We start from the raw sequence: 27575 nt of genomic DNA, 5'->3' as shown, positions 1-27575 counted from the left end.
CTCTCTGATTGCATTGTCAATCTTGGCGAAGACATCTTGCATCCCGTACCAGTCAGACCACTGGCTGAAGTCAGGATACTTGAACCATGAGACATTGTCACTGTACCACACCGGATAGGGGTGTATGTTCCACTTTGTATGATTACGCCGCAATACGATTTGCTCTCAATCATCACCCACTCTTATCAGAATGAAATATGAAGCATGCGCATCAAAACGATTGGCGAATACCCTGAATAACTGCTGACTGTCAGGACTGGCCCATTATATGACATAAGCATTGTTCTCATCACCACGCTGGTTGAGATCAGTACATATCTCATTGCGGAATATCGACCAATCCTCTTCACCCATACTACATGTCCCTCCCTGCTCCCCGGTGCACACATTTTACACGACCCTCCCCTCACTATATTTAAACTCGTAAACGTACCCTGTAACACCCTCGTACAGCCATTCGCGGGGACCTGCAGCACGGTTAGACAAATGCCTTCTACGCTGCCGTGTCAGGAACAGCCGCGCCACACATACCTAGGTCACACGACGCATGCACGTTGTCACTGTTTCCGCCAACACGCCCACCGCCGCATCCGCCCCTGATAACGACGTCGCTAGAGATTCTGCTGCTGCCCATGGTTGCTTGAAGTCGTACTTAGATAAAAATCATACTGAATGACCCACACACACCATTTATACACCATAACAGACACAGCCCACGAGTAACGCCATGACCAGTAGGAAAATAGCGACGCCCGGTGGGAGGAGAGCGTGACGACGATTTTATGGTTTTATTGTTTTTATGACTGTCATAAATAACGATCATAAAAAGTGACCCCCCCCCCCCCCTGCTTGTGCCCACAGCCCAAACCATTCCTATACTACTGGTATGATTCTTGTGTACAGTTCAAGAGGGCCTGGGTTCAAATCCCACACGACTTCTTGGTGGAAGAGCAGTAACCTTTGTAAGGACCTTGAAATATTTGTATCTATTGTCGTATTGCTGTCATTTAGTCATTTTGCTACCTATCTTAGTTGGCATCTTCTTTGTTGTGCACCTGTACTCACCTTGCTGGAATAAATCCTCTCTGTACCCTCTGTAGTCTGTGATAGCTGCCCTCCACCATCTTGTCTCTGTTAAAAAAGCATGACATAGATATTATTATTATTTCAAATAATGTCTTGTAAAGGTCAACATGATGAACTTGAAACTCTGTAAGTTTGAACCTGCTGATGAAAATTTTGCCTCGAACCTCATCATGCTATTGGGAGATTTAATTTGAAGTATAGCTATTTCCTCATGTGAGTGGACTTTGTGGACAACAATGGTGCAATGGCTGCTGGAAGACCTTCCCAAAGCTTGAGAACTGTGTGTTCCGCCATGTCACCTTGATGGATGTAGCAGGTCAAGCAGCACCCACCCACTTGGCCAGGTAGTGCCAGGTCCTCCTAGACTTCCAGGCTCTACACATAACCTGTTTGATTGATTTGGACAGCAGCCAGAACTGGATAGAGACTGGTGCAGTTTACTGTTGATAAGATGCTTTGGAGTCATAGTCTATATGCCCAACTTGGACCTGGAGACATAACGGCACAATTGATAAGCAAGTGAACATGTTCCTCCATCATCAAGCTTTCAGACCATGATCAGCTTTTTCATAGAAATAACAGTTAATTCTTCTTAGCTCCAGTCCCTGACAAGTTGTTCACTCACTCCAAACTTACCTCCTGCTGCAGACTACAAGACAGGTACTTTAACCAACAAAGCCACGGCAACCCAGAAAAGGAGCTTCTTTATTCATGTTAAGGGTGCAACAAATGCTTTATATCACATTAGATTCAGTCCTTGATTGTAGTTTTATTAGATGCATGCTTTATAGTAAATATAAACTCCACGAGTGGGTCTGGCAAGCTGTACCAGTGTGAAGATATTGTCCTGTCACTGCCATGATGTCCAGCTTCTCAGCCACAGTGTGCATAGCTGATTAGGATTACACTTCTCAACTCCTGCTCCATAGTGAATTAGGCGTTTATCCTCAGTGACTTGTTCACAAGAGAACATCTGGTTTTTATGTTCCTGATGGAAACCTGGCAGTGGTAAATGGAATATACACATTTGAACAAGCTGTGCCATCTGGACTGCTCCGTGTTTGCAACCCTGTGGGTCTCATGGTGAGGATGCGGACTAGCACTCGTTTACTGAGACTGCTTCTGCTGCAGCCTAATGAATCCGGACTCGCAAAACCAAGCTGCGAATGACAAAGGTTGGCAATACTGACTGATTTTACTGTGTTTTAATTTACCAACCTCCTCCTCGTGTTTTTACCTGATTTTGAGTTTTATCTTCTATTATTAAACGGGATAAAATTTTAATTCTTGTTGATTTTAACCTCCATATTGATGACCCTTCCAGTAATCTGGCATTTCAGTTATTAACACTCACAGACTTGTTTAATTTTAAATAATGTTTTTGTCACGATTTGTGGGTATTATTTTAAAAGACCAAAATACGCTCCAGAGACTGGTACACTGATGACTTTATTAAGGAACTCAAAACTTAGGGAAAAAGGCTTAGGACCCCAGGCAAACAGAAGCAAGAACTGAACAATAGAAACACAGAACACAGAGGTGCCGAAGCACGAACACAGAACTCAGAGGTGTCGAATCACGAACACAGAACTCAGAGGTGCCGAAGCACGAACACAGAAACTACGGTCTGGTCACTCACACTCTCAGGGACACAGAAAGTAACACAAAATACGGTCTGGTCACTCACTCTCTCGGGGACACAGACTCAGAACACAGAATACGGGCTGGTCACTCACACTCTCGGGGATGCAGGCTCATAACACAGAACACGGGGCATCCAACCTGTGTCACGCACTCATTCACACAGCAGGGGATGCTAACAAAAATACAAACTCGGAACAGCCTGGATCACGCACACACTGGGGATACCACAGGCAGACAGAACAATACACACACAGGACTCGGAACACAGCCTGGGTCACACACACAAACGGGGACGCATCAGGCTAACACAGACATACAGACACAGACTTGGAGGGAAAACTCAAAGAGACACGAAAAAGGGTACTTAACACACAAGGGGTCCACAGGCAAAATCCAGATGGGAAAAAAATCAGGCAGGGCTGGAAACAAACGAATTATGAATTCTATGACGGGAACGAAACCACAATCGACAAACAACCTGGCAAAGACTGAAGGAGACAAAGGGGTATTTAACTACGAAGGAGAAAACAACACAAGTGAAAACAATCCAAATTAAAACAAGGTGAAACGAACAGAAAAAGTGGATCCTTCAAACTAAAAGTCCATAACAGGAAACTAAAAAGTGCGGACCATGACAGTTTTAAACACTTTCTTTAAATTAATGCAGATAAAACTGAAATTCTTGCCATGGTTCCAAATGAGAAAATTCCTTTAATTAATCAGCACCTTGTTTCTTTGGGGTCTCCTGTCCAGTGGAGCCTCAGGAACCCTGATATTTTCTTTTACAAATCAATGTCTCTGGATGGTCTGATGCGCTTGACAGTTGGTGAGAAAACTGTTTATCAATTTCGAGAATTTCTAAACTAAGAACAGTGTTGTCAAATGCAGATCTGGAGATAATTATTCATGTTTTTATTTCTTCTTGTTTAGATTATTGTAACTGTCTTTTTACTTGTTTTAACAAATCTACTATTTCTCATCTCCAAATAGTACAAAAGGTTGCAACAAGGCTGCAGCAAGGCTTTTAATTCGAACCAAGAGAAGGGCACACATCACACCGGTACTATCCTCTCCACTGGTTTCCCATGAAATTTAAAATTGATTGTAAAATTTTAGTTTTGACTTTTAGAGCTCTTAATGGACAGGCCCCCAGTACAGACATGTTATCTCCTCAATCCTCTGGCCCCACTCTCTGATCCTCAGGCCAAAACCTCCTTAATGTCCCAAAACCCCATTTTAAAGCATGGGGAGACCTGTCCTTTCAAGCTGTAGCCCGCAGATTGTGGAACAAGCTGCCCCTGTCCAAATGTCGGGCCGACTCTGTTGTTTCTCTTAAAAAGCAGCTGAAGACATTTTTAGTTAGACAAGCTTTTAGTTGACTGGGATTTTACATTTCATTAATTTATTACTGTTTTATCTGTGTTGTTTTAATTGTTCTTTGTAAAGCACTTTGTGATTTTTATCTAAGTTGCTATATAAAACGTTTACCACTATAGTCAGGCTTAATTCTGTTAGGGCCTGACACAGTCTGGGTTTCTTTTCTGTTTAGATGTCTCTCTCTGTTTTCCCTGGTGTGTGGGTGTGGCTGTGCTGGTGTGTCTGTAATCTAGTCAATCAGGAACACCTGAGGTCTGAGGAGTCAACCGTCTGCCAGTCCTTCACCAAGGACTATTTATGCCTCGGCCTGACAGACGGCGGGCGTCAGAAGTTTCCCGGTCTCACTGGAAAGCAACTACCTACAAACCGAAGCTCTGATGAGTTACTTAGAAACTCAGTTCTCGTGTATAGTTAGTAACCCTGTGTGCAACTCCCCTGTGCTTTGAATAAAGCTCTGTTCCGTGTTATGACCCTAGGGGTCATTATGTGTGTTGGTGTGTTGTTGGCTCTCCCCTCCCCATTTCGTGTGTGTGTATGTGTGTGTGTGTGACGGATGCGGAACTTCCCGGAAGAACGATAAGAAGCCTACGGACTGCTGCTCGAGAGAGCTATTCTCCCACCTTTGCCACTTCCAAAGCATTTTGATAAAGACTTCGTTTTCGCAATTAATTAGATAGAGATTAGATTTTCGTTTCGATTTTGGTAGGTTTAGTATTGATAGGATTTTCGTTATTTAGAGTAGAGATACTTAGACATTTAGGCTACAATTGTGTTTTGTTTTCTCCTGTTTGTTTTAGGAGTTTCCAGGCTAGCGACCTGTGATTTTGTGTTGTTTCTTTGGATTGAGATTGTAGGGCTATATTTAGCGTTGGTGTATGTTTTCCATTATTCGTATAGTATCGTAGGGCTCACGGAGCGTTTTTGTTTGAATAGGGCTAAATTAGCATTTTGTTTGTTTTGAACATTCTGTATTGTATTCTGTGTTTAGACAGAAGAATAAATATTCTTGTAAATTGTAGTTCGTCTCGTTCGTGTTTGTTGAGAGTGGAAGAGGTTTGGAGGAAAACTCCACAATCGTGTTACGCTCCGGCAACCCCTAGGCTGGGGCGTAACATCCGTCCATCTGGCACTGCCTCTCGTCTGCTCTTGGGTCCGACTTCACCAGGTCGCAACAGAAACTTCTGACCAACATGGACCCAGCGGAATGGGAGCAGTTTCGCACTGCCCTCTCGGCACAGGGGGCAGCGGTTCAGCAGCTGGGACAAGTGTTACAGAACTTGGGGATCAACTCCTCGAAACCCGGGATACGGTGTCCCAGTTGTCTGCCCAGGCCGCCCCGTCGCCGGAGCCGCCTCCAGCACCACCCACGGCCGCCGCCGCACCCCCCGGTCGAGAGCCGTACATCCCCACGCCATCCCGCTATGCGGGCGACTTAGCTAAATGTAATGAGTTCATTCACGCCTGCACTTTGGTTTTTAAGCAGCAGCCATTCACATATAGCACTGACTCTTCCAAAGTAGCCTTTGTGGCCAGCCTGCTGACCAAGAGGGCTGCGGCCTGGGCGGTGGCATTGCTGCAGAGCCAACCTTCCTTATACAACGATTACGGCAGATTCATCCAGGAAATGCGTCAGGTCTTTGACCACCCCCGTCGGGGGCGGGAGGTGGAGGACCGGCTAATCAACCTCCAACAAGGGTATCGGTCTGCAGCGGACTATTCATTCTCCTTCCAGATCCTGGCGGCAGAGGTCAGCTGGGAGGACCGCGCGCTGCAAGGTCTGTTTCGGCGTGGGTTACGAAGCGAGCTTCGGGCGGAGCTCGCCGTCCGGGAGGGTTACCGCTCATAACTGCTCATAACCCTCACCATAACTTTGGACGATCAGCTCTCAGCCCAGCAGAGGGAACGGGCGCTGGCGCATCAAGACCCGGTCCGGCTCAGTAACCTCCCAACCGACCCTCGTTACCCTGGCGCAGCGCTCTGCCAACAGCCATCTCCAGCCCAACCGGAGTCTCTGGCGGGACTGACGCCGTTGGACCTCTCCCCGGTGCACGGGGAGGCCATGCAGCTGGGCCGAGCGCAGCTAACCCCCCAGGAGCGGAGACGCTGTCTCACCGCAGGACTCTGCCTCTACTGCGGCCAGCCTGGACACTTCAGGGTAGGGTGTCGTCTACGGCCAAAGGGCCCAGCCCCCCCGAAGGTAGGGGGACTTCGAGTTGGCCATGCACAGAGCTCCCCTCCTCTCGTGGGGCCAGTTACGGTGGAGGCCACAGTGAGTGGGGACACCTTTCACGTTAACATTCATGCACTAGTTTATTCGGGCTCAGATGACAATTTTATCAGCTCATTTTTAGTTGCTAAGTACCTGTTAGAGAAATTAAAATGTTACCCTCAAGTTTATTAATCTGCTTTACTTTAATGTAAGTCAAAAACATTTCTGAGTAGGGCCTGTTACCTCTTGTCTCTTCCTAAGGTCAGTCTGTTCTGACCTTCACTTTCTGATAAGACACTTAGTATCGAAACCCAGATGTTTTGCAGTTTCATGGGAAACTGCCTCCTCTTTCTTCTTCTATCACATGACTGTTTGTATCATAGTATTAAAATGATGTGCTGCCCAGCTAGGGCCAGTGATCCTAATGCTGTACCAAGGTGCTGTGTGACTGTTACTCCTTGCAAGTAAAACTTCTATATAATCTTACCGAAGTTCGTCCTCTGAGTCTATTTGTTAAAGAATTTACCTAACAACTTGGGGGCTCATCCGGGATTGCAATATCTCCTCTTCCTTCCAGGTTTGGACCTAAAAACCGTGCACGGGGGAGTCTTAAGACTCCTGACTGAAAGCCCTCCGCCCCGGTCCCATAAGGGAACGGTTTGGAGCATTGAGAGGCTGGGATCTGCTGTGAGGGGAGAGGAGTGACGCAATTGAACTTTAAAGGAGAGACCAGAGACGGACTCCTGTAAGGTAAGAGAATTTTAATTTGGTTAAACTGAGTGGAGCCTCAGTGGGTCCAATTCGAACAAAACCGTCACCTGAGTGGAGTCTCAGGGAATCTGTGAGATTCGAACAAAACCGTCCCCTGAGTGGAGTCTCAGGGAATTAGAGCCCGAACAAAACCGGTGCGGTGTCCCTGGAAGTTTCTGGCTCTCTGGGAGCCCCGGGTGGTCCTGGGTCCTTCGGGTCACGCAAGCTGAGTAGAGTCTCAGGGAATTGCGGTCTCATATCGGGCTGAGGGGTTGGTGATTACAAAACGGATCACTGACTAAAAATATCATTGACTTGACTTGAGTGCTGAAATTCAAACAAAACCGAAACTTGTGTGGCCTACGGGACACTGGGTCAAACATGTTCGGGTTAAACCGAGCAGGGCTTTCGGGAAATCAGAAACTCGGGATGAACCCGTGGTCTGTGGGAGACCCAAAGTAAACTACCCCGTGGTCTGTGGGGGACCCGGAACAAAAAGGAGCCCCGGTGCGCGTCGATAGTGCTTTTGAGTATAACAAAACAGAATATTGGTACCATGGAAAGAATATAAAAACATAGAGATGATTAATGTGACATTAAGAGAGTTAAACAGCTGCTCCATCTCCTCCAATCAGATCAGTAACTAAACAATAACAGTAATTAAAAAAATTTAAAAAACAAAAAAGGGGGGGTAAGGAGCCTGTTAAAATAATAAGTGTAGGCCTACAATAATTATAATAATAAATAGCAGTGAGTAAAAACAAATAGTAACTGAATATATAAGAAAATAAAATAAAATAATAAAATGGGTAATAAGAACACTAAATTAGAAGAACTAGTCACCGGTGACACTCAAAATTGATGCATCAAAAGGATCCTAAAAAAAATATAGAAAAATTTGAAAAATGGAAAAATAAATATGGTTTTTGGGATAGTTAAACTGTGAAGGCTGTAGAAAGTGAGTGAAGGACATAAAAAGTAAGAATAAGGGAAATCAGAAGGATCAGAGAAAACAAGGGCTGTTTGCAGCAGAAGATATGGTTAAAGTTTAAAGTGGTTAAAGAAAGTTAGAGTAGACAGAGAGGGAGAGAGAGAAAGGAAGGAGAAAAGAGACAGAAGCAAATAGAAAAACAGGTAAAAGCCTCTTCACCAACATTGCATTTAGGGCAAACTGTTGAATTTACGGATGAACAAACAATGTCATGCTGTAGACCACCTCCTCATCCTAATAATCCACCACCGGCTCAGCTGCCTCCGTACGCCCAGGGAGAGGAGGGTGCTGTCGGTGGAGCAATATTTCCTCCCACAGCTCCTTCTGATCCCGTGCCTCAGCCTCAACCTCCTTATGCTGAAGATAGTGAGGGACTGCTGGCTTATTTTAACAGACTAAAAGATGTTTAACACACAGTGGAGTATTGATACGTGAAAGTGCTGCAGAAAAGGGGGATGGGCTGTATGCACAGCAGTTAAGAAATGCCTTCTTTAATGGGTTCCAACCTCACATTTCAGGTTTTATTCGAAAGCATCAGATTGGTTGGCAACATTGTGTCCTAACAGAGATGAAGAATTATGCTGTGCATATGGCCACTGTTCTCCAACAAAGAGAAAAATCACAAACGAAAGTTAGAAAAACAGCTGAAATGTTTTTCACTAACTATGATAATGAAATGGTTTCTGAGTGTTATTTTCAGGAAGACACGCTATGGCTTGATGGCCGGGGCAGGGGGTGGGGACGAGGTCGTGGCCGGAGACCTGGCAGACAGCAGTTAGTTGATCATGACTACTGCTACGTCTGTGGAAAAGCAGGACACTGGGCCAAGAGCTGCCCACAGAGAAAGACACGCCCTGAACACCAGGAGGGAGGAGCAGGCTACTCTGCATGACTAGACAGCGAAAAAGGTCAGATGCAAAATACACACACTGAACAGAATAAAGAGATACGAGACACACATCTGACTGAAGCTAAAGCTAACATTTTGAGCTTAGAAGGAGTAACTGAACTCATGCTTTATGAAGAAAAACCTAAAGTGACATTGTTGGTGCAAGGAGTTAAAATAAAATTCCTGTGTGACACAGGAGCTTGTAGGTCAGTTCTTAGTAATCCACCAGACAAACTCAGACTGACTACAGAAGAACATATTTTAGTAAAACATGTGGGAGCAGCATGCAGACTGCAACCTGAGGAAGAGAAACTGTTCAAATTGTGGGTGAGCCCACACATTTCACTTGCTAAACCTTCAACTTCTGAGTGGAAAGATTTAGGAGCATTTGTAACCAGGGCTGAAGAGGTGGGGACCGCCTGGGAGCCAGTTCCAGGTGACCCTCATGTTTTCTATAACCACACTGTAGACACTTATAGCAGAAGACTGAACTGGTGTACAATCACAACAACAGCTAAACATCTAAGTGTAAAAGAATGAGTAGAAGTGTTCACTCTAACAACAGAGGAAGAAAATCAATTAAAGGAAGTTCCCTCATATTTATGGTCTACAGGAGCAGCAGATGTAGGGAAAATCAAAGGAGTAGAACCAGTTAAAATAACACCAAAAGCTACCTTCAGGCCCTTTTAAAGACAATATCCACTAAAACCTGAGGCTGCTGAAGGAATTAAACCAGTATTTGACTCATTACTAAAAGCAGGAATTATCAGAGATACCTAGAGCCCCACTGGTACCAGACCCACACACCCTGCTGAATGACGTCAAGCCCAGCTCAAAGTGGTTCACTGTCATTGATGTGGCAAATGCATTTTTCTCTATTGAAGTTGACAAACAATGATAATTCTGATTTGCATTTGAGTTTTCGGGAAAAAGATGAACTTGGACGCGGATTCCACAGGGTTATTGTGAGTCTCCTATTATCTTTTCCCAAGTAATGTCTGCTAAGTTAGCTAAGTTTTCACCCCCTGCCAGAAGTCAAATACGTATTTGTATGTAAATTAAATTTTGATATGCTCTGAAACACAAGAACAATGCAAAACAAACACCATAGCTCTGCTTAAGTTTCTAGCAGAACAGAGACACAGAGTGAGTAAGAGCAAACTAGTTGTAAAAAAAAAAGTTAGATACCTAGGTCATGACCTTTCACAGCAAGGGAGAGCTCTAGACTCAGACAGAAAAGAAGCTATACTTAAAGCACCAAAACTACAACCTAAAAGACAGATGATGTTTTTCTTAGGTATGACAAACTTCTGCAGAGCATGGATACCAAACTATTCAGTTGTTTTGTCCATTATTGAAATTGATTTATGACACATCTATGGCAACTTAAAATGACTGAAATTGCAGAAAAAGCCTTTGATGGTCTTAAAAAGACCCTGAGCAGCACCTCTATTTTAGGACTGTCTAACTATGAAAACTGTTTTATGCAAACTGTTGATTGTAAAAATGGTCACATGACTTCAGTGCTGACAAAACAGGCCTATTGCTTATTATTCTGCCCAATTGGATCCAATAGCAATGCCTGTGTGTATTCAAGCTGTTATTGCAGCCTCCATGACAGTCCAAGCTTCAGCAAACATCATGTTGTTCCATCCTCTGACACTAAAGGTTCCACATGCAGTCTCTGTCCTGTTGTTGCAAAACAAGATAGCATACATGTCACCAGCTAGACATTTATCCTCATGACTACATTGCTTTCACAGCCACACCTCACAATTGAACGATGCACAACCTTTAATCCTGCTACATTAATGCCTATAGCTGAGGATGTTGGGCCATGACTGTATTGCTGAAACTGAGAATAGAGTGTTGCCCAGGGTTGACCAAACTGACACACCTTATAAAGATGCTGAAACGACAATGTTTGTAGATGGATCTTGTAAAAAACCAGAAATCATATTGATCTAATTCTACAGGTGATACTGTTGTAACCCTTAAAGATGTTTTAAAGCTGAATCACTACCATCTCATTTATCATTGCAGGCAGTGAGACTTATTACCTTAACAGAAACTTCTGTATTAGGAAAAGGAGAAGTAGTTAATATCTACACTGATAACAATTATGGATTTTCAACTGTACATGTGTTTGCTCAGCAGTGGAGGAACAGAGGAATGATTACATCATTTGGTAAGACCATCACACACTAAGATCTTATTTTACAGCTGTTAGATGCTGTGCAGCTGCCTAAAGAGGTTACTAATTGTAAGTGTGACATAAATGTGAGGACTAGAGATGATTTCTTTTGGTAATTGTAAAGCTGACGAAGTTGCTAAATCAGTAGCACAGAAACCACTGCCTTTACAAGCTACAGTTATAGTTGAACATCCTGATGAGCAGATACTTAAAGACATGCAAGATGGTGCACCTCAAAATGAAAAAGACTTATGGATAAGAAAAGACTAAAATAGATGACAACAATATTTGGAGATGTAAGGATAACAAAGTAGTGTTACCTAGAAGTTTATTTAGATATGCAGCTGTTCTGACGCATGCTAATGTGCATACGTCAGCAGGGAGGGATGGTAAGACTAGTAAACAAAGTCTTTACAACATACGGCTTTACAAACTACTCTAAAAAATTTTGTCAACAATGTGAAATATGTGCAAAAAATAATCCACAAGGACAGATCATGACAAGAAATAGTGGAAAGTTTCCACTACCTGAATATCCTTTTCAACATATCTGCATGGATTTTATTGAACTAAATAACTGTGAGGGAAAGAAATACTGTTTAGTGATCATTGATGCATTAACCAAATGGACTGAAGTGTTTCCAGCAAAGCATCCTGATGCACTAACAGTAGCCAAAGCTACTACTATTATTCCCAGATTTGGAATTCCAGAGAAAATCTATTGTGATAATGGTAAACATTTTGTAAACCAGGTAATTAAACATCTTACTGCAGTGTTATCATCTTCCTGAGTTAAAACCATTCATTAAGGAGGGTGCTCACATGACTGAGACCATTGCCGATTATATGGCAAAAATGTTGAATAATAAAAATGTTGTATCTGTGATTAATGCACAACAGGAGGGTCCTGAGCCTGAACCAGACTCTGGAGTGAATCCAGGAGACTGGGTCTCTGTAAAAATGATCAAGAGGAAGTATTGGCATTCTCTGTGCTGGGAAGGACCTTATACTGTAGTCTATACTCATGGTTGTGAGAATTGTTGAAAGACTTTCCTGGATTCATTTAACACACTGTAAAGAGGTAAAAGTACTGTCTGAGTAATTCTGTCAAACCAGCAGGGACTCACTCTAAACTCCAACTAACCTGTGGTGAAGTCTGGCTACAAAGGGTGGTGGAACCAATAGGGACCACTTGTCTCAAACCAGTGAAGAAACCAACAACACCCAGGGGAATTAGGTGAGTGAGGAGTAGAGTGACCTGGGGAGAAGACTGCTCAGAAGTACATTTTGCCATGGAGGGTCCAATATATCGACCCTGGCACCCCTTTAGACTATTTTGTGGGGTGACACTGACAATAAGCATATTGACTGTCATATCACTGACCACAGTTATGCTGATTGTGTTTCTCTTTGAGAAGGGTTTGCTATTGACTCCACTGAGATAAGACCTGGTATCTTTTCCTCCCTTGAGAAGGAATTGCTACAGCCAGGTAATGCCATGAACAACACCAAAACCAAACCTAGGCCAAAGAGAGCTAATGATGTGCCCACTTTTATCTTTTGGGCCAATGAGACTCAAACTGCCCAGTTTGATTTTTGTAAAGTAGTTAACTGTGGTAATGTGTGACAGGAACAGCTAACATGAGCAGACAAGTATATTTATGTCACTAAAATATGTAGGTTACACTGATAAGACTTGATCCACACAATGATCCAACAGGCTTGAACTGCACACTGCAGCTGTTTACTTCCACCTGCCCTCCAGCCAGTAAACAATGTCTTTGCATTATTTGATGCCACCTATTCCTGCTCTTACTCCACCTTTCTTTACACCTTATAGTACTAATTATACCTGTTTTTGAGAAATTCCCCTTCAGGGAGAAAGGTCGGTGATCTCCACTGGTGCAGCTCTACCACCAATGTGACCACTCCTGGGGCAGACTATGACCCTTCCTGGTTCACGGACCATGTTACTGCACGTGCTGACCTGTGGTGGTATTGTGGGGGAAACCAATGGAGACCAGTGCTCCCACGTGATTGGCAGGGAACCTGTGCTCTTATACAATTGGTGATGCCATTTTATGTGTTGCCTCTGTCTGGTTCTTCCCTAGACAGCCCACGCCGTGTGAAAAGAGACACTGCAGCAGCCGGCAGTTTTGATAACAGAGTATATATTGATGCCATCAGAGTGCCCAGAGGAGTTCCCGACGAGTATAAAGCTAGAAACCAAGTTGCAGCAGGGTTTGAATCTTTTCTGTTTTGGTGGGCAACCATTTATAAAAATGTTAATTGGATAAATTATTTGTATTATAACCAGCAGAGATTCATTAACTACACTAGAGATGCTGTCAGAGCCTTAGCAGAGCAGTTAGGTAAAACTAGTCTTATGATCTGGCAGAACCGGATGGCATTGGACATGTTGCTGGCTAAGGAGGGAGGTGTTTGTAAAATGTTTGGATCTACCTGTTGTACCTTTATTCCTAACAACACTTCCCCAGATGGATCTGTCACTCGAGCTTTACAAGGACTCCAAGCCTTATCTGAGAAGCTCGCTGAGAATGCTGGTATTGACAACAACAACACTTCTTGGCTGGAGGGAATGTTTGGTAAATGGAGCGGCCTGATCCAGTCCATACTCATCTCAATGGCTGTGATGACTGCTATTTTGGTTACCTGTGGTTGCTGTTGCATTCATGTATTAGAGGCCTTTGTCAACGCCTTATTGATACAGCAATAACAAACAAATGTATCAGTCCATTTCACAGGATGACCAGGACCCTGAAACTCCTCCAGAGCCAATGAAGGAAGACCTGACTGTGTCTTTTACTGACTATGATAAATTTGTCTTAACTTCTGAACTGTAAGGCACGAATGACTCCAACATTGAAAATTCCTACAGAAAGTGATGTTGTGATGATTGTTTGCCCATAAAGACAGAAAGTTATGACATTTATTTTCTCACTTCTACAAAATATATTTTAGCGTGCTCATTATTTTATGTTTGTGATTGTGATCTTGTTTGTTGTTTAATCATAGTTAGGATTTATGATTTTACTGTTTTTCCTATAATAGTAATTCTGATCTTTCTGTGTGCTTCACCAGAATAATAATCATTAATGATCTGCTAAACATTTTCACATAGTAGTTATGCTAAGCATAAACAGGAGGGATGTGTTAGAGAAATTAAAATGTTACCCTCAAGTTTATTTAATCCACTTTACTTTAATGTAAGTCAAAAACATTTCTGAGTAGGGTCTGTTACCTCTTGTCTCTTCCTAAGGTCAGTCTGTTCTGACCTTCACTTTCTGATAAGACACTTAGTATCGAAACCCAGATGTTTTGCAGTTTCATGGGAAACTGCCTCCTCTTTCTTCTTCTATCACATGACTGTTTGTATCATAGTATTAAAATGATGTGCTGCCCAGCTAGGGCCAGTGATTCTCATGCTGTACCAAGGTGCTGTGTGACTGTTACTCCTTGCAAGTAAAACTTCTATATAATCTTACCGAAGTTCGTCCTCTGAGTCTATTTGTTAAAGAATTTACCTAACAGTACCACATTCCCGAGGAGCCCCTCACAGTACCCGTGATGTTAAAGGACTAGACGGAACCACACTGACTTTAATCACCCGCCGCACGGGGCCCCTTGGGTTAAAGGTATCAGGCAACCACCACGAGCTCCTTCAGCCATTCATTATGGACAGGGCCTCCGCCCCCTTACTTTTGGGGCTGCCTTGGCTGAAGGTACATAACCCCGCTATTGACTGGCGAACGGGACTTCCCCCCTTTTGGCTCTTTTGAGTTTTTAGTTATGCCTTTTGGGTTGTCTAATGCTCCTGCTGTTTTTCAAGCATTGATTAACGATGTGTTGCGTGATATGTTAAATCATTTTCTGTTTGTTTATCTAGATGATATCCTGATTTTCTCTGACACATTAGAACAACATGTGCAACATGTCCGGATGGTCCTGAAAAGGCTGCTGGAGAACCGGCTCTTTGTGAAGACTGAAAAGTGCGAGTTTCACAAACACTCTGTTAGCTTCCTGGGTTACGTGGTGGAGGAAGGCCAGCTTAGAACCGATCCTGCCAAGGTTCAGGCAGTGGTCGACTGGCCGACTCCGACATCAAGGAAACAACTGCAGCGCTTCCTTGGGTTTGCCAACTTCTACCGAAGGTTTGTGCGCAACTATAGTTCAGTTGTTACAGCTCTCACTGTGCTTACCTCTCCCAAGATGCCTTTCATCTGGTCAACCGCCGCGGAGCAGGCCTTTCAAGGGCTGAAGCACCGTTTTACCTCCGCCCTGGTGCTAAGACACCCGGATCCCTCCAGACAGTTCGTGTTGGAGGTTGATGCATCAGACGTCAGGGTGGGGGCGGTCCTCTCCCAGCACGCCGAGGACACTGGTAAACTGCATCCCTGTGCTTTTTTTTCCAGGCGCCTGTCGGCCGTGGAGCGGAACTACGACGTGGGGAATCGGGAATTACTGGCCCTCGTCTTAACCTTGCAGGAGTGAAGACACCACCTGGAAGGAGCAGCACTCCCCTTTTTGGTATGGACACATGATAAAAATTTGGAATACCTTCGCACCACCAAGAGACTAAGTCCACGCCAGGCGCGATGGGCGTTGTTCCTTACCAGGTTTGATTTTAAGCTCACTTACCACCCAGGGTCCCGGAATAAGAAACCAGATGGCCTGTCCCGAATCCCCGAACCAGACAGTCCAGAAGCGTCGGTCCCAGAGCCGATCCTCAAGTCCTCCTGCGTCCTTGGCACCCTGGAGTGGGGAATTGAGGCAGAGGTTCAGCGTGCCTCCAAGGGGATCTCACTCCCAGACGACATACCCGAGGGGAGGGTGTTCATCCCACCAGCAGCCCGTTCGTCCGTCATCTCTTGGGGACACCAGGCGCGAGTGGCTTGTCACCCAGGGGCTAGGCGCACCCTACATCTCATTCGCCAGCGGTTTTGGTGGCCGGGGATGAAGCAGGACGTGGAGAGGTTCTTAGCCGCGTGCCCTGTCTGTGCCCGCAACAAACCATCGCATCGGCCCCCTACTGGACTCCTCCAACCACTGCCTGTTCCTCACCGCCCCTGGTCTCACATCGCGCTGGACTTTGTCACCGGCCTGCCCTCATCACAAGGTAACACGGTCATACTTACCATCGTTGACCGTTTTTCTAAATCGGTCCACTTTGTGGAGGTTTGGCTCAGCACGCAGGGATTGCCCCTTCGCTTCCCCAAACGCAAGCTCTCACCACGCTTCATAGGTCCCTTTGAAGTTGCACAGGTCATCAGCCCCACGGCAGTACGACTGAGACTGCCCCCGACCATGAAGATGAAGATTCCACGTCTTGGCAGTCAAACCAGTTACCACCAGCCCACTTCATCCCCCTGCGGAGCCCCCACCGCCCCCTCCACGCCTGGTTGACGGGGAACCGGTCTACTCCGTTCGTCGGCTCCTGCGGGTCCGGCGGTGGGGCGGGGGCTTCTAGTTCGTGGTTGATTGGGAGGGGTATGGCCCGGAGGAGAGGAGCTGGGTCTCTAAGTCTCAGATCCTGGATGACTCCCTCCTTAGGGACTTCTATGCCCGTAACCCAGGACAACCTACTCGGCCGCCCAGAGGCGGTCGTTGGGGGGGGGGCTCTGTTAGGGCCTGACACAGTCTGGGTTTCTTTTCTGTTTAGATGTCTCTCTCTGTTTTCCCTGGTGTGTGTGTGTGTGGGTGTGGCTGTGCTGGTGTGTCTGTAATCTGGGCAATCAGGAACACCTGAGGTCTGAGGAGCCAACCGTCTGCCAGTCCTTCACCAAGGACTATTTATGCCTCGGCCTGACGGACGGCGGGCGTCAGAAGTTTCCCGGGCTCACTGGAAAGCAACTACCTACAAACCGAAGCTCTGATGAGTTACTTAGAAACTCAGTTCTCGTGTATAGTTAGTAACCCTGTGTCACCGTTGTGTGCAACTCCCCTGTGCTTTGAATAAAGCTCTGTTCCGACCATCTGGCACTGCCTCTTGTCTGCTCTTGGGTCCGACTTCACCAGGTCGCAACAAATTCATCATCATACCCACAAAATAGCACTTTCTTCAAGAAAAAATACTGCAAACATGCTCAACAAAATCTCTGTCCCCTGTCACAAGCTGCTTTAAGTTCCCCTGACAGGAGCGTTTCTGAGGAGTATATCACAATAGTAACTGTCTAATTACAGTCTAATTAGGAATTAAATCAAGAATTAAAATTAAATGGTGGCCCCTTACCCCTAACCTAAAGGTATCATTAACATGGTTAGATAGCAGGACAGGAAATGCAGTTCTTATTGAATTCACCCCACCCAATTTTACATTTCTATCAGAAACACAAGAAAACAAAAAGGGTGGGGGACACCTGTGCCTTTTTTAGGGATAATATGGTTACTCACAGGCTGTCATTTGGGGAGTTTTCATTATTTGAGTATGTCTCATTTAAAATGGAACTGAAATTATCTCCCTCTGTACTCCATAATTCCCAAAGATGCAGCTGGACCTACATTTGTTCAGAGAAGAACAAAAAAGTGCAGGTCTACTTGTGGTTCCTAGAGTTTCCAAAAGGAGGTAGACACTATTTTTAAGGCTAGACTTAAAACCTTCCTTTTTGAAAAGGAGACCTTATGTTAAGGCCTATAGTTAGGCCTGGCTCAGGTGACCTGAACAATGCCTGTTATGCTGCTATAGGACTAGACTGCCCAAAAACTTTCCATTGTGCACTGAGCTCTCCTCCTCTCCTCCCATGTATATTCCACCATTGAATATCACTAACATTGTGCTCTCCCTCTCTCTCTGTACCTTCTTCAGGTGTCCCTGGTCCTGGAGCTGTATATTGCTGATGTGCTGTTACTGACCCCACCAACCTGCAGTGTCTGTTTGTTTAGTGTTGCTGTCCTTTTCTCTCTCCTCTATCCACTCACTCCAACTGGTCAAGGCAGATGGCCACCCAAACTGAACCTGATAAATGCAGTCACTCATTGCATTCTAATTAACACCAACATTATACCTAAGATTTGAATGGGAGGAAAGAAAATGCACCTGTGGAAAGAAACATTTTCAATTAGAACAAACACCTAGAAATGAGGGCTGTGTCATTCTGGAGTACTTATGTTTTCACTGTAACTCAGCCAATTGAAAATGAACACCTGCAGGACATAGGTTTCTTCTTTCCCTTTCGGCTGCCCCCTTCAGGAGTCACCACAGCGAATTGTCTGCCTCCACAGTTTCTGTGTTCTCCAAGACATGATAGAATACAGTTTTATTCTATCATGTCTTGGAGAACACAGAAACTGTTGCTATCTGAAAATTGTGAAAAAGCTGTCTCCTTAATTTAGAAAAATGGTAATCTTACACAAATGTATGTTTAACATTCTTTGCTATCTGTGGGATTATCTTAGCAACTGGTCCACGCACTGACTGATGCTGATTCCAGTCCAGACGCACACACAGCATCACAACATGATTTAAACATCTAATATTTTAAGATAAAACTTTCAGCAAAAGTCTGAGGGTTTTGTATTATTTAGTAAAGAAACGTTTAAATTTCACGAGTAATTAATGCCAAAAATACACCATAGTAATATTGTTTAATAAAGTAAAATATGAGACATTTCAGATGCGTAAAATATCATTTATTTATATACAAAAGGAAAAAACAACGGTCAAAAACATCACATTTGAGGGCTGTGCTTTCTTAGTCTTCTGTGATCAAATCACACTCAACTTAGAAGACTGCCAAGCTGTAAGCCGAGTTCTTTGGACAGGCTGCCGGTCATCACCAGGTGTCTGATCATGTTGCTGAGTGTCCGCAGGTGTGGGCCAGTCATTTTTGGGTGAGGGCTTAGTCCTCTGGTCAGGTTGGTGGTCATCTCCTCGTGTGGACCGAGTCCTCTGGTCAGGCTGACGGTCATCAGCTGTGGGCCGGTCATATTTGAGTGTGGGCAGAGTCCTCTTTTCAGACTGACGATCGACTCCTGGTCTGGGCCTAGTCCTTTGTTCAGGCTGCACTTCCTCTCCTGGTGTGGGCCGGGTTCTCTCGTCAGGCTGCCGGCCATCACCGGGAGGGGGCCAAGTCCTCTGATCAGGTTGCTTGGTATCCTCAGGTATGGGCCTGTCATGTTTGGGTGTGGGCAGAGTCCTCTTTTCAGACTGACGATCGTCTCCTGGTGTGGGCCAAGTCCTTTGTTCAGGCTGGCGGTCATCTCCTGTGTTGGCCGAATCCTCCAGTCAGGCTGGCGGTCATCTCCTGTGTTGGCCGAATCCTCCAGTCAGGCTGGCGGTCATCTCCTGGTGTGGGCCGAGTCCTTTCAGGCTGGCGGTCATCTCCTGGTGTGGGCCGAGTCCTCCCATCAGGCTGGCGGTCATCAGGTGTGGGCCGAGTCCTCTTATCAGGTTGCTTGGTGTTCCCAGGTGTGGGCTGGTCATGTTTGGGTCTGGGCAGAGTCCTCTTTTCAGACTGACGATCGTCTCCTGGTGTGGGCCAAGTCCTTTGGGCAGGCTGCCCTTTGTCTCGGGGTGTAGGCCGAGTTCTTTGGTCAAGCTGTTGGTCATCACCAGGTGTCTGACCATGTTGCTGAGTGTCCTCAGGTGTGGGCCGGTCGTCTTTGGGTCTGGGCTTAGTCCTCTGGTCAGGCTGGCGGTCATCTCATGGCGTGGGCTGAGTCCTCTGTCAGGCTGGCGGTCATCAGGTGTGGGCCGAGTCCAATTATCAGGTTGCTTGGTGTTCCCAGATGTGGGCCGGTCATGTTTGGGTGTGGGCAGAGTCCTCTTTTCAGACTGATGATCGTCTCCTGGTGTGGGCCAAGTCCTTTGGTCAGGCTGCCCTTTGTCTCGGGGTGTAGGCTGAGTTCTTTGGTCATGCTGCCGGTCATCAGGCTGGTTGTCATCAGGTGTGGGCCGAGTCCTGGCTGACGGTCATCTCCTGGCGTGGGCCGAGTCCTCTTACCAGGTTGCTTGGTGTTCTCAGGTGTGGGCCGGTCGCCTTCGGGTGTGGATTGAGTCCTCTGGTCAGGCTGGCGGTCATCTCCTGGTGTGGGACGAGTCCTCTGGTCAGGCTGCCGGACATCACCCGGTGCAGATTGAGATCTTTGGTCAGACTGCTGATCATGTTTGGGTGTAAGCCAAGTCCAGGGACCAGTCTGATTGTTGTTTCCAGGTGTGGGCCGAGTCCTCTGGTCAGGCTGCCGGTCATCAACAGGTGAAGGCTGAGTCCTCTGGTCAGGTTCCCAACCCTGGTTTTGGATGATCCTCATAGTCGGAAGGAAGGTAGTCACAGTTTGGGTGGAGCTAGCATGTGTAGGTTCTGATCTGAAAGTCATGGTTGATCCTGTTTCTGTGATTCTTGTAGCTTGAGGCAGTGTACTCACAGTTTGGGTGGAGGTAGCACTTGTAGGTGCTGGCTGAAAAATCATGGTTGAAGTTGATTGGAAGATTCTTGTCGGCAATGTAGTCACAGTTTGGGTGGAGCTAGCAGTTGTAGGTTCTCATCTGAAATTTGTGGTTGACACCTGGTCTGCGAGTCCCATAGTTAGAGGCAAGGTTGTCACAGCTTGAGTGGAGCTAGCGGTACTAGGAGCTGACCTAAAAGTTGTGGTTGAAGGCAATCTAGTGGTTGTTTGGGTGAGGATAGTTGTAGGTGCTAAATGAATCATGGTTGAAGGGGTTTGGGTGATTTTCATAGTTGGAAGGAAGGTAGTCACAGTTTGGGTGGAGCTAGCAGTTGTAGGTTCTGATCTGAAAGTCATGGTTGATCCAGTTTCTGTGATTCTTGTAGCTTGAAGCAGCGTACTCACAGTTTGGGTGGAGGTAGCACTTGTAGGTGCTGGCTGGAAAATCATGGTTGAAGTTGATTGGGAGATTCTTGTTGGCAATGTACTCACAGTTTGGGTGGAGCTAGCAGTTCTAGGAGCTGACCTGAAATTTGTGGTTGACACCTGGTCTGTGAGTCCCATAGTTAGAGGCAAGGTTGTCACAGCTTGAGTGGAGCTAGCGGTACTAGGAGCTGACCTAAAGGTTGGGGTTGAAGGCAATCTAGTGGTTGTTTGGGCTGACTCGAATTTGTGGTTGAATAGTTTTCTGTGATTTTTATAGTTGGAGACAAGGTAGTTATTGTTTGGGTGACACATACGGTTGGAGATGAGACAGTTTCGGTGTGAGCCCTAGTTGTGGTGTGGGATTGAGCCACACTCATGCTAGTAGTAGCACTGACTGTAGCAGGAGATGAGGCTGTACTCATGGCTTGATTTGCAGTAGTTGCAGGAGATGACCGGGAAACACTCGTAGTTAGAGCTGTTCCAACTGTTGGACCAGGTGTCGTGGTGGGGGCTGTGATCACTGTAATTGGCATTGATGGCAAATTTGTGGTTTGAGCTACACTTGATTTAGTTAACATTGGAGCTGTGGTCTCGAATGGTAGCAGAACTACTTGTTAGAGGTGTGGCCATGTTTGTGTGTGGAGTTGTTCTAACTGTGATCGGTATTTGGGCAGCACTTGTTGGGCTATTGCCACCAGTATATGAGCCCTCAGGAGCTTCGTTGAAACCCAGACATTCAAAGATGTCATCTTCAGCATACATCACCTGTGGTTGTCCTGTGTCATCATCTGGACATGGTTCTATCAGGTCAAGACTTCCTTCATCCACGTCGCAAAATGTCCACATATGATGCTTTTCCACAAATCTTTGATGACGATTCCATCTAATTCGTGTTACTTTAGTGAAACAAGTTGCCAGCACTGTGGACACTTCTTCAGCTGAGTTAACATAAATGATTTCAAAGATGGAGTCCTGCAAAAACATTCACATATTAGCTCTGGTTCAACTCTGCACAAACCCAATCACATTTCAGATCTTCCTTACTGTGTCTGGTGGTGTTGATATGTGCACAAACACAGTGTCCAGGGTGGTTGTAGTCTGGGCTCTCACAGCTACGCTGCTGTTACCCAGGTGTTTTACCCTCTTCAGTTTTGTTCCAAAAGGCAGTTTCACAGTGACACCTGCTGGTCTGCAGGTCACTGACAGTGGTGCCAGTTGCAGGAGTCTTGCAAGTAGCCCCACCAGTCCTGTTGGCCTGCAGCAGGTGGTCAAAGTAACGCAGTCTGAACTGGTAAAACCATGTTCCATTAGAAATCTGCACATAACAGAACAATAACAGTCACAGAGCAGCACCTCCAGTTTTTAGCCAATGAGGTTCTGTCTCAGCTTACAATATTTTATCTTGTCAAACTGCTTTTAGTGCTGATTAATGGAACAATGAACTTGTTAAAACATTAAATTGTAAACAGTTATATTCTACAGTGTGAACACTGTAATTTGATTCTGTATTTACTCAAACAAATATGAGATCAAATGAGACAAACCAGCTGATAACCAGAATAGAGATTCCAGTAATGACTTAATGTTTTCCAGATCAGGCAGAACATGAAATGATCTTTCCCTCGCTGAACTGAATCAGTCTGATGGTTGACTGACATTTTGCAACAAATATCTTGGTGTTCAATTTAGTCTCAGTATAAATACATAAAAAGTTCTTACCCATGACTCCGTGTGGCAGTTGCATGGTTCAAAGGTCTGAAGAGAACCTTGACATCTGTCCTGCAGTGACAATCTCCTGTCTGGGGAGAAAATTTGGAAGCAACAGGTTTAACATAACGTATATCACACAAACAAAAACACAAAGGATACTTCACCAGCAGCATCACTCTACACTGGTATCAGGACTGTCTCTGAACTCCACCTGGTCTGTTGTGAGGACTTGTAATTTAACATGTCTTTGTTGAGCAAAGGTTCTGGGTGCTCTCACAGATGTATAAGAATATCAGGTTAAAGGAACCATGAGTCCCACTAGTTTCCACAAGTCCAGGCTGATTGTCAAAGGCAAAAATGAAAACTGAATTTGTAAACCACCCCTGCACAAGACAACAATACTGCTCAAAGTATAAACACATCTTTACAAACAAAAACAAAGTGACACCCATTTATTCCAGAGACTGGATGAACTCTGCTCCAAATTTTGTTGTAAATGCTCTGAGCTTCAGCTCATATTTTAAATAAAGGAAGTGACAGAGCCAAATCTCAGCATTAACTTTAGCAGATTTTTATCAGTGTAGAAGAAAAGTCCATTAGTGTCTGAATTTTCTCTGTGAGGCTGCATTCACAAGATCTATTGCACAAAAAAAAAAAAAAAACCTCATGCAATTTGTCAACATAGGGGAAAACATGGGATTGTTCAGTGGAGACAAAGACAACAGATCATTTTCCACAGCAGCATCATCCCTTACAGCAGAGAGGGGTCTGGTCCAGTAACTCAATTTGGACACTCCAGTTTTAGAAAAGTGGGACTCTCTTCATGAAACGTGGAAAATGCTACAGCAGGTGCACAACTCACCTTCCAGACGCAGGTGTGAATGTCAGATGAGGGAGAAGCGGACCAACAGGGACATGTTACTGCAGCGGTACTGAGGTACTCCCAGGTCTGAGGACTCAGTATGCTCTGAAATTGGACCAGCAAAAAGCACATCAGGACTGGAGAGTCTCACTGCTTCAGCCATTGCGTCAAAGTGAAAACTGAACTTCTTTAATGAGTCACACATTAACCATTTCATGCACAGTAGTCCTACAGTGGACAGCTGTTTCAAAACTGATTTCTTGTGTGTGCATGGGTTCTGATTGTGTAGTTGCATACCAGTACAGTGGACATTAGTATGTCATCCCATACTCTGTGACCTGCTGGTCAGCCATTGTAAGGGCAGCAACATTTCTTAAAGATGGCTGACAGAAAGCCAGTAAGGCTGAGCAGCTTAGGAGTGACTTTGCATTTAACTGAAAAGTATTAGAATTCTTAAAATACATAAACATCATTTCAAATATTTAATAGTTTCTTCAATGAAAAAGCCAACCACATTAAGTAAAGTTCATGATGCACCAAGAACAGAAAAAAAAAAAAAATCCTGATTATGGCATTCACACTTCAAGCATAAAAGGGTTAATATATTTGAATATGCTCAGAATGATTTCATCGAGAAAATCTGTTACTTATTCTACAGCAGGGGTGTCAAACTTACAGCCTGCGGGCCAGATCAGGCCCGCAAACAGGTTTAATCTGGCCCGCGAGATGATTTGAAGTTTAAATTAGCTGCAATTTTTCAATTAAAGAAACTGCTGTGCTAAATATGTCCACTGGGTGTCGCAATGGCAAGTATGTTAAGCAGGCAAACTGTTTATACCGTGGGGCTGAGCAAGTAGGCCTATACCTGTCAGCTGGCCCAGAGCTCGCTGCCTTGTCGGTCCAGTCCGGCCCACTTGGGAATAGATTTTCCTCCATATGGCCCCTGACCTAAAATGAGTTTGACACCCCTGTTCTACAGAAAAGGGAATTAAAGTACAAAAAAAGCTTAATCATTTTACTTGAATAAAACCTGGAATGCATCCATTAAATTCAACTACAACTATAACATAGTTTCAATCAGTTTCAAATAAAACCTGTCAAACAAATCTCAAATCAAGTCAAACTTCACCTGTCAGACTCATCTTCAGAACCACAGTTGTGGCACCAGGGGTGCACAATATTCACTTACGCATCCAAATATACATATATATATATATATATATATATATATATATATATATATATATATATATATATATATATATTTATTTATTTTTTATCAGTGTTTAACAGCTTTGGTTTCCCCCCACACCCACACTTCTATGTTGAAAGCGTAAAATCCCAAACTGTAAATCCAGGTTAAAACAGAAAATTGACAAAAAGACATGTTTAACCTTTAACTACTGTGAGGGGGCAAAGATAAAAGATTGAATTATTGTAATCACTGGTGTAAAGACCATATATGGGAAGTGAAATATTACTGAGCATATACTGGTGTAAAGGCCATATATGGGAACGAGCTGAGCAGTAGGAGTTACAGTTGAGAAGGGCGTAATCAGACTATATAACCACTGTGTGTTTCCTTGTTTTCAGTTCTGTGGCTACATGCATTAGAAATAGTGTCACAGAACTCCAGATATATCTGACTGTATTTGCTCATGTAATCTGTTTTGCTGTGGAAACAATAAAAGTATAGAATCTTCAATAGGCTACTGACTGATCTCTTCAAATAAACCAACTCAGGGGGACACAGGTGAAGTTCTTGTCCCAACACTACTCTTTCATTTTGCTGAAGAGGGAAAAAAACATTTTATTTTTTCCCAGAATCATTTGTGTTTCTTTTTATTTCTTAAACCAGTGAAGGGACTGTTTATTTTTAAACAAGTTCAGCTGCTTTAATTCCCTGGAAATTTCAGGTGTTCAGGTTGTCGTTTTGTTTAGTTTGTTCATATTTTAGAATTCGGGCTGCATTTAAACAGAGCCTCAGCTGTGCAGAACATGTGAACATGCATGGCTTTGAAGTGTTAAAGGTGAAGTCAGATCAACTCAACATTTTTCTAAAAAAATTAAACATTAAATTTGATAACTGTAAGACCGACCTAGGAACATTTCACACACGTTGAATAAACAAAGTTGGCCCCATGGCGATATCAAGGCCAACGGCAAAACTGAAACCAAACTCGATAAAAACACGGAGACCGCAAGAAGAGGTCGGTTCTAAAAAAAATTGAAAAGAAAAGAAAAGAAAAAAAAGTCTCACGTACATATTTAGAGATTTCAATCGACCGGCCAGGTGCGTGTTTTTACCTTCCAAAAACTTCCAGACCGACACCGGAAAAAATCCGTTCCGGGTCTTCACAGGCGACTCAGAGACCAAGAACACCACGTCCCAACCAGCCAAACCTCCGTCCACTTCCCGGTGCGATTTGTCTGCCGTGTTGAGCCGAGTTAGGGTCATCACAAAAACCCACACCCAGATCATCAACGTCATTTTCATCCATCCCGCAGCCGCCGACATGGTCCGCTCCGTGTCTCTCTGCCCACCGGAAGCGACCCAAACTCAGCTTCAAACTGCTGGAAGCTGTGGACTGTTGGGACAAGAACTTCACCTGTGTCCCCCCCGAGTTGGTTTATTTGAAGAGATCAGTCAGTAGCCTATTGAAGATTCTATACTTTTATTGTTTCCACAGCAAAACAGATTACATGAGCAAATACAGCAAATATGAGCAAATATCTGGAGTTCTGTGACACTATTTCTAATGCATGTAGCCACAGAACTGAAAACAAGGAAACACACAGTGGTTATATAGTCTGATTACACCCTTCTCAACTGTAACTCTTGCTGCTCAGCTCGTTCGCATATATGGCCTTTACATCAGTGTATGCTCAATAATATTTCACCTCCTATATATGGTCTCTACACCAGTATATGCTCAGTAATATTTCACTTCCCATATATGGTCTTTACACCAATGATTACAATAATTCAATCTTTTATCTTTGACCCCTCACAATTCCCCCTTTTGATCTCTTCTAGAGATCATACTGTTGCAAGAACTTATGTTCTTCCTTCTCTAGAGTGCCTGTGGTGAGGGCCTGTGCCTCCGCCAGTTCCTTCATTTCTTCTTCATGTTTTATAGGCTTTTGATCCACAGTGAGGAACCCTGTCCTGATCCATTGTCCCAAGTCTACCTGTGCTGCTCCCACTGCATATGCGGAGTCTGTGTAGATATTAACTTTCTTTCCTGCTCCCAACTTTAGTGCTGCTATTACAGCTACTATCTCTGCTCTCTGTGGTGAGGGCCTATCCTCCAACTTTCCCTCTTCCACTATCTCAAAGTCTTGTTCTGTCCACTTAACTACAGCATATCCTGCCTGCAGTCCTTTGGTGTCATGCTTAAAACAACACCCATCTGTAAACCATGTTTCTGCCCCTGGGATTGCATTAGTCTGCAGATCTGATCTCACCTTAGCATCTATTGTGACTTTATCCTGGCAACAATGTGGCTCCCCTGCAATCATGTGGTTTGCCATATTGATCCCTTCATGTGTGAATGTGAGATTAGGTGCTTCTAATGCTTTGCTCAGCCTTCTCTGTCTAAGTGAAGTCACGGTGAATGCCTGAGAATTTACATACGCCACTACACTGTGATTTGTGAGAACCTGTAGTGGGTGTCCCATAACCATGTGTGCTGTTTTTTGTATGAGCTTTGTCAACGTTGTCAACATCATGATGTATGATGACGACTACAACCAGCAGTGGATCGATTCTTACAGCTTTCTGCCAATGAGCCTGGCTAAAACACTAGCTGCCCTAGGGTTCGAGGGGATGTTCAAAGGGTACTTCCCCCACAAATTCAACACTGTTGAAAATGAATTTTATGAAGCTCCTACCCGTCCCTGGACTATTACGGCTATGACAAGATGCCCCAGAATGAGCAGGTGAAATTCATGCAGTGGTATAATGGAGTTAAAGACATAATGTATCTTGTCCCGCATCACCAGCTGGAGATGTTAAAGCAAAACCAGGACAGT

At 44.6% G+C, this 27575-nt stretch overlaps 1 protein-coding gene and 1 pseudogene across 2 annotated transcripts; both read right to left on the bottom strand.

Annotated features, from left to right (window-relative positions):
- LOC113129667 (zinc finger protein 431-like) overlaps positions 1 to 27575 on the bottom strand; it is a 155731-nt pseudogene that overhangs the window by 94737 nt on the left and 33419 nt on the right.
- Positions 18930 to 26051, bottom strand: LOC113129706 (cell surface glycoprotein 1-like). Of its 2 annotated transcripts, none has more exons than XM_026305766.1 (5): positions 25848 to 26051; positions 23541 to 23645; positions 22688 to 22767; positions 22013 to 22283; positions 18930 to 21940 (listed from the first exon to the last, which is right to left on the bottom strand). In XM_026305766.1, exon 5 carries the CDS (start codon positions 20564 to 20566, stop codon positions 19796 to 19798), a length of 771 nt encoding a protein of 256 aa, XP_026161551.1. In that variant the 5' UTR covers positions 20567 to 21940; positions 22013 to 22283; positions 22688 to 22767; positions 23541 to 23645; positions 25848 to 26051; the 3' UTR covers positions 18930 to 19795. The 2 variants fall into 2 exon arrangements, with proteins under 2 accessions (XP_026161551.1, XP_026161550.1); XM_026305765.1 differs by lacking the exon at positions 25848 to 26051 and adding an exon at positions 24406 to 24516.

This window comes from Mastacembelus armatus, unplaced genomic scaffold (assembly GCF_900324485.2).
Source record: "Mastacembelus armatus unplaced genomic scaffold, fMasArm1.2, whole genome shotgun sequence".
In the NCBI taxonomy this organism is placed as follows: domain Eukaryota; kingdom Metazoa; phylum Chordata; class Actinopteri; order Synbranchiformes; family Mastacembelidae; genus Mastacembelus; species Mastacembelus armatus.
The sequence above is the reverse complement of the archived record's forward strand: the minus strand, read 5'-3'. Positions and strand labels throughout refer to the sequence as shown.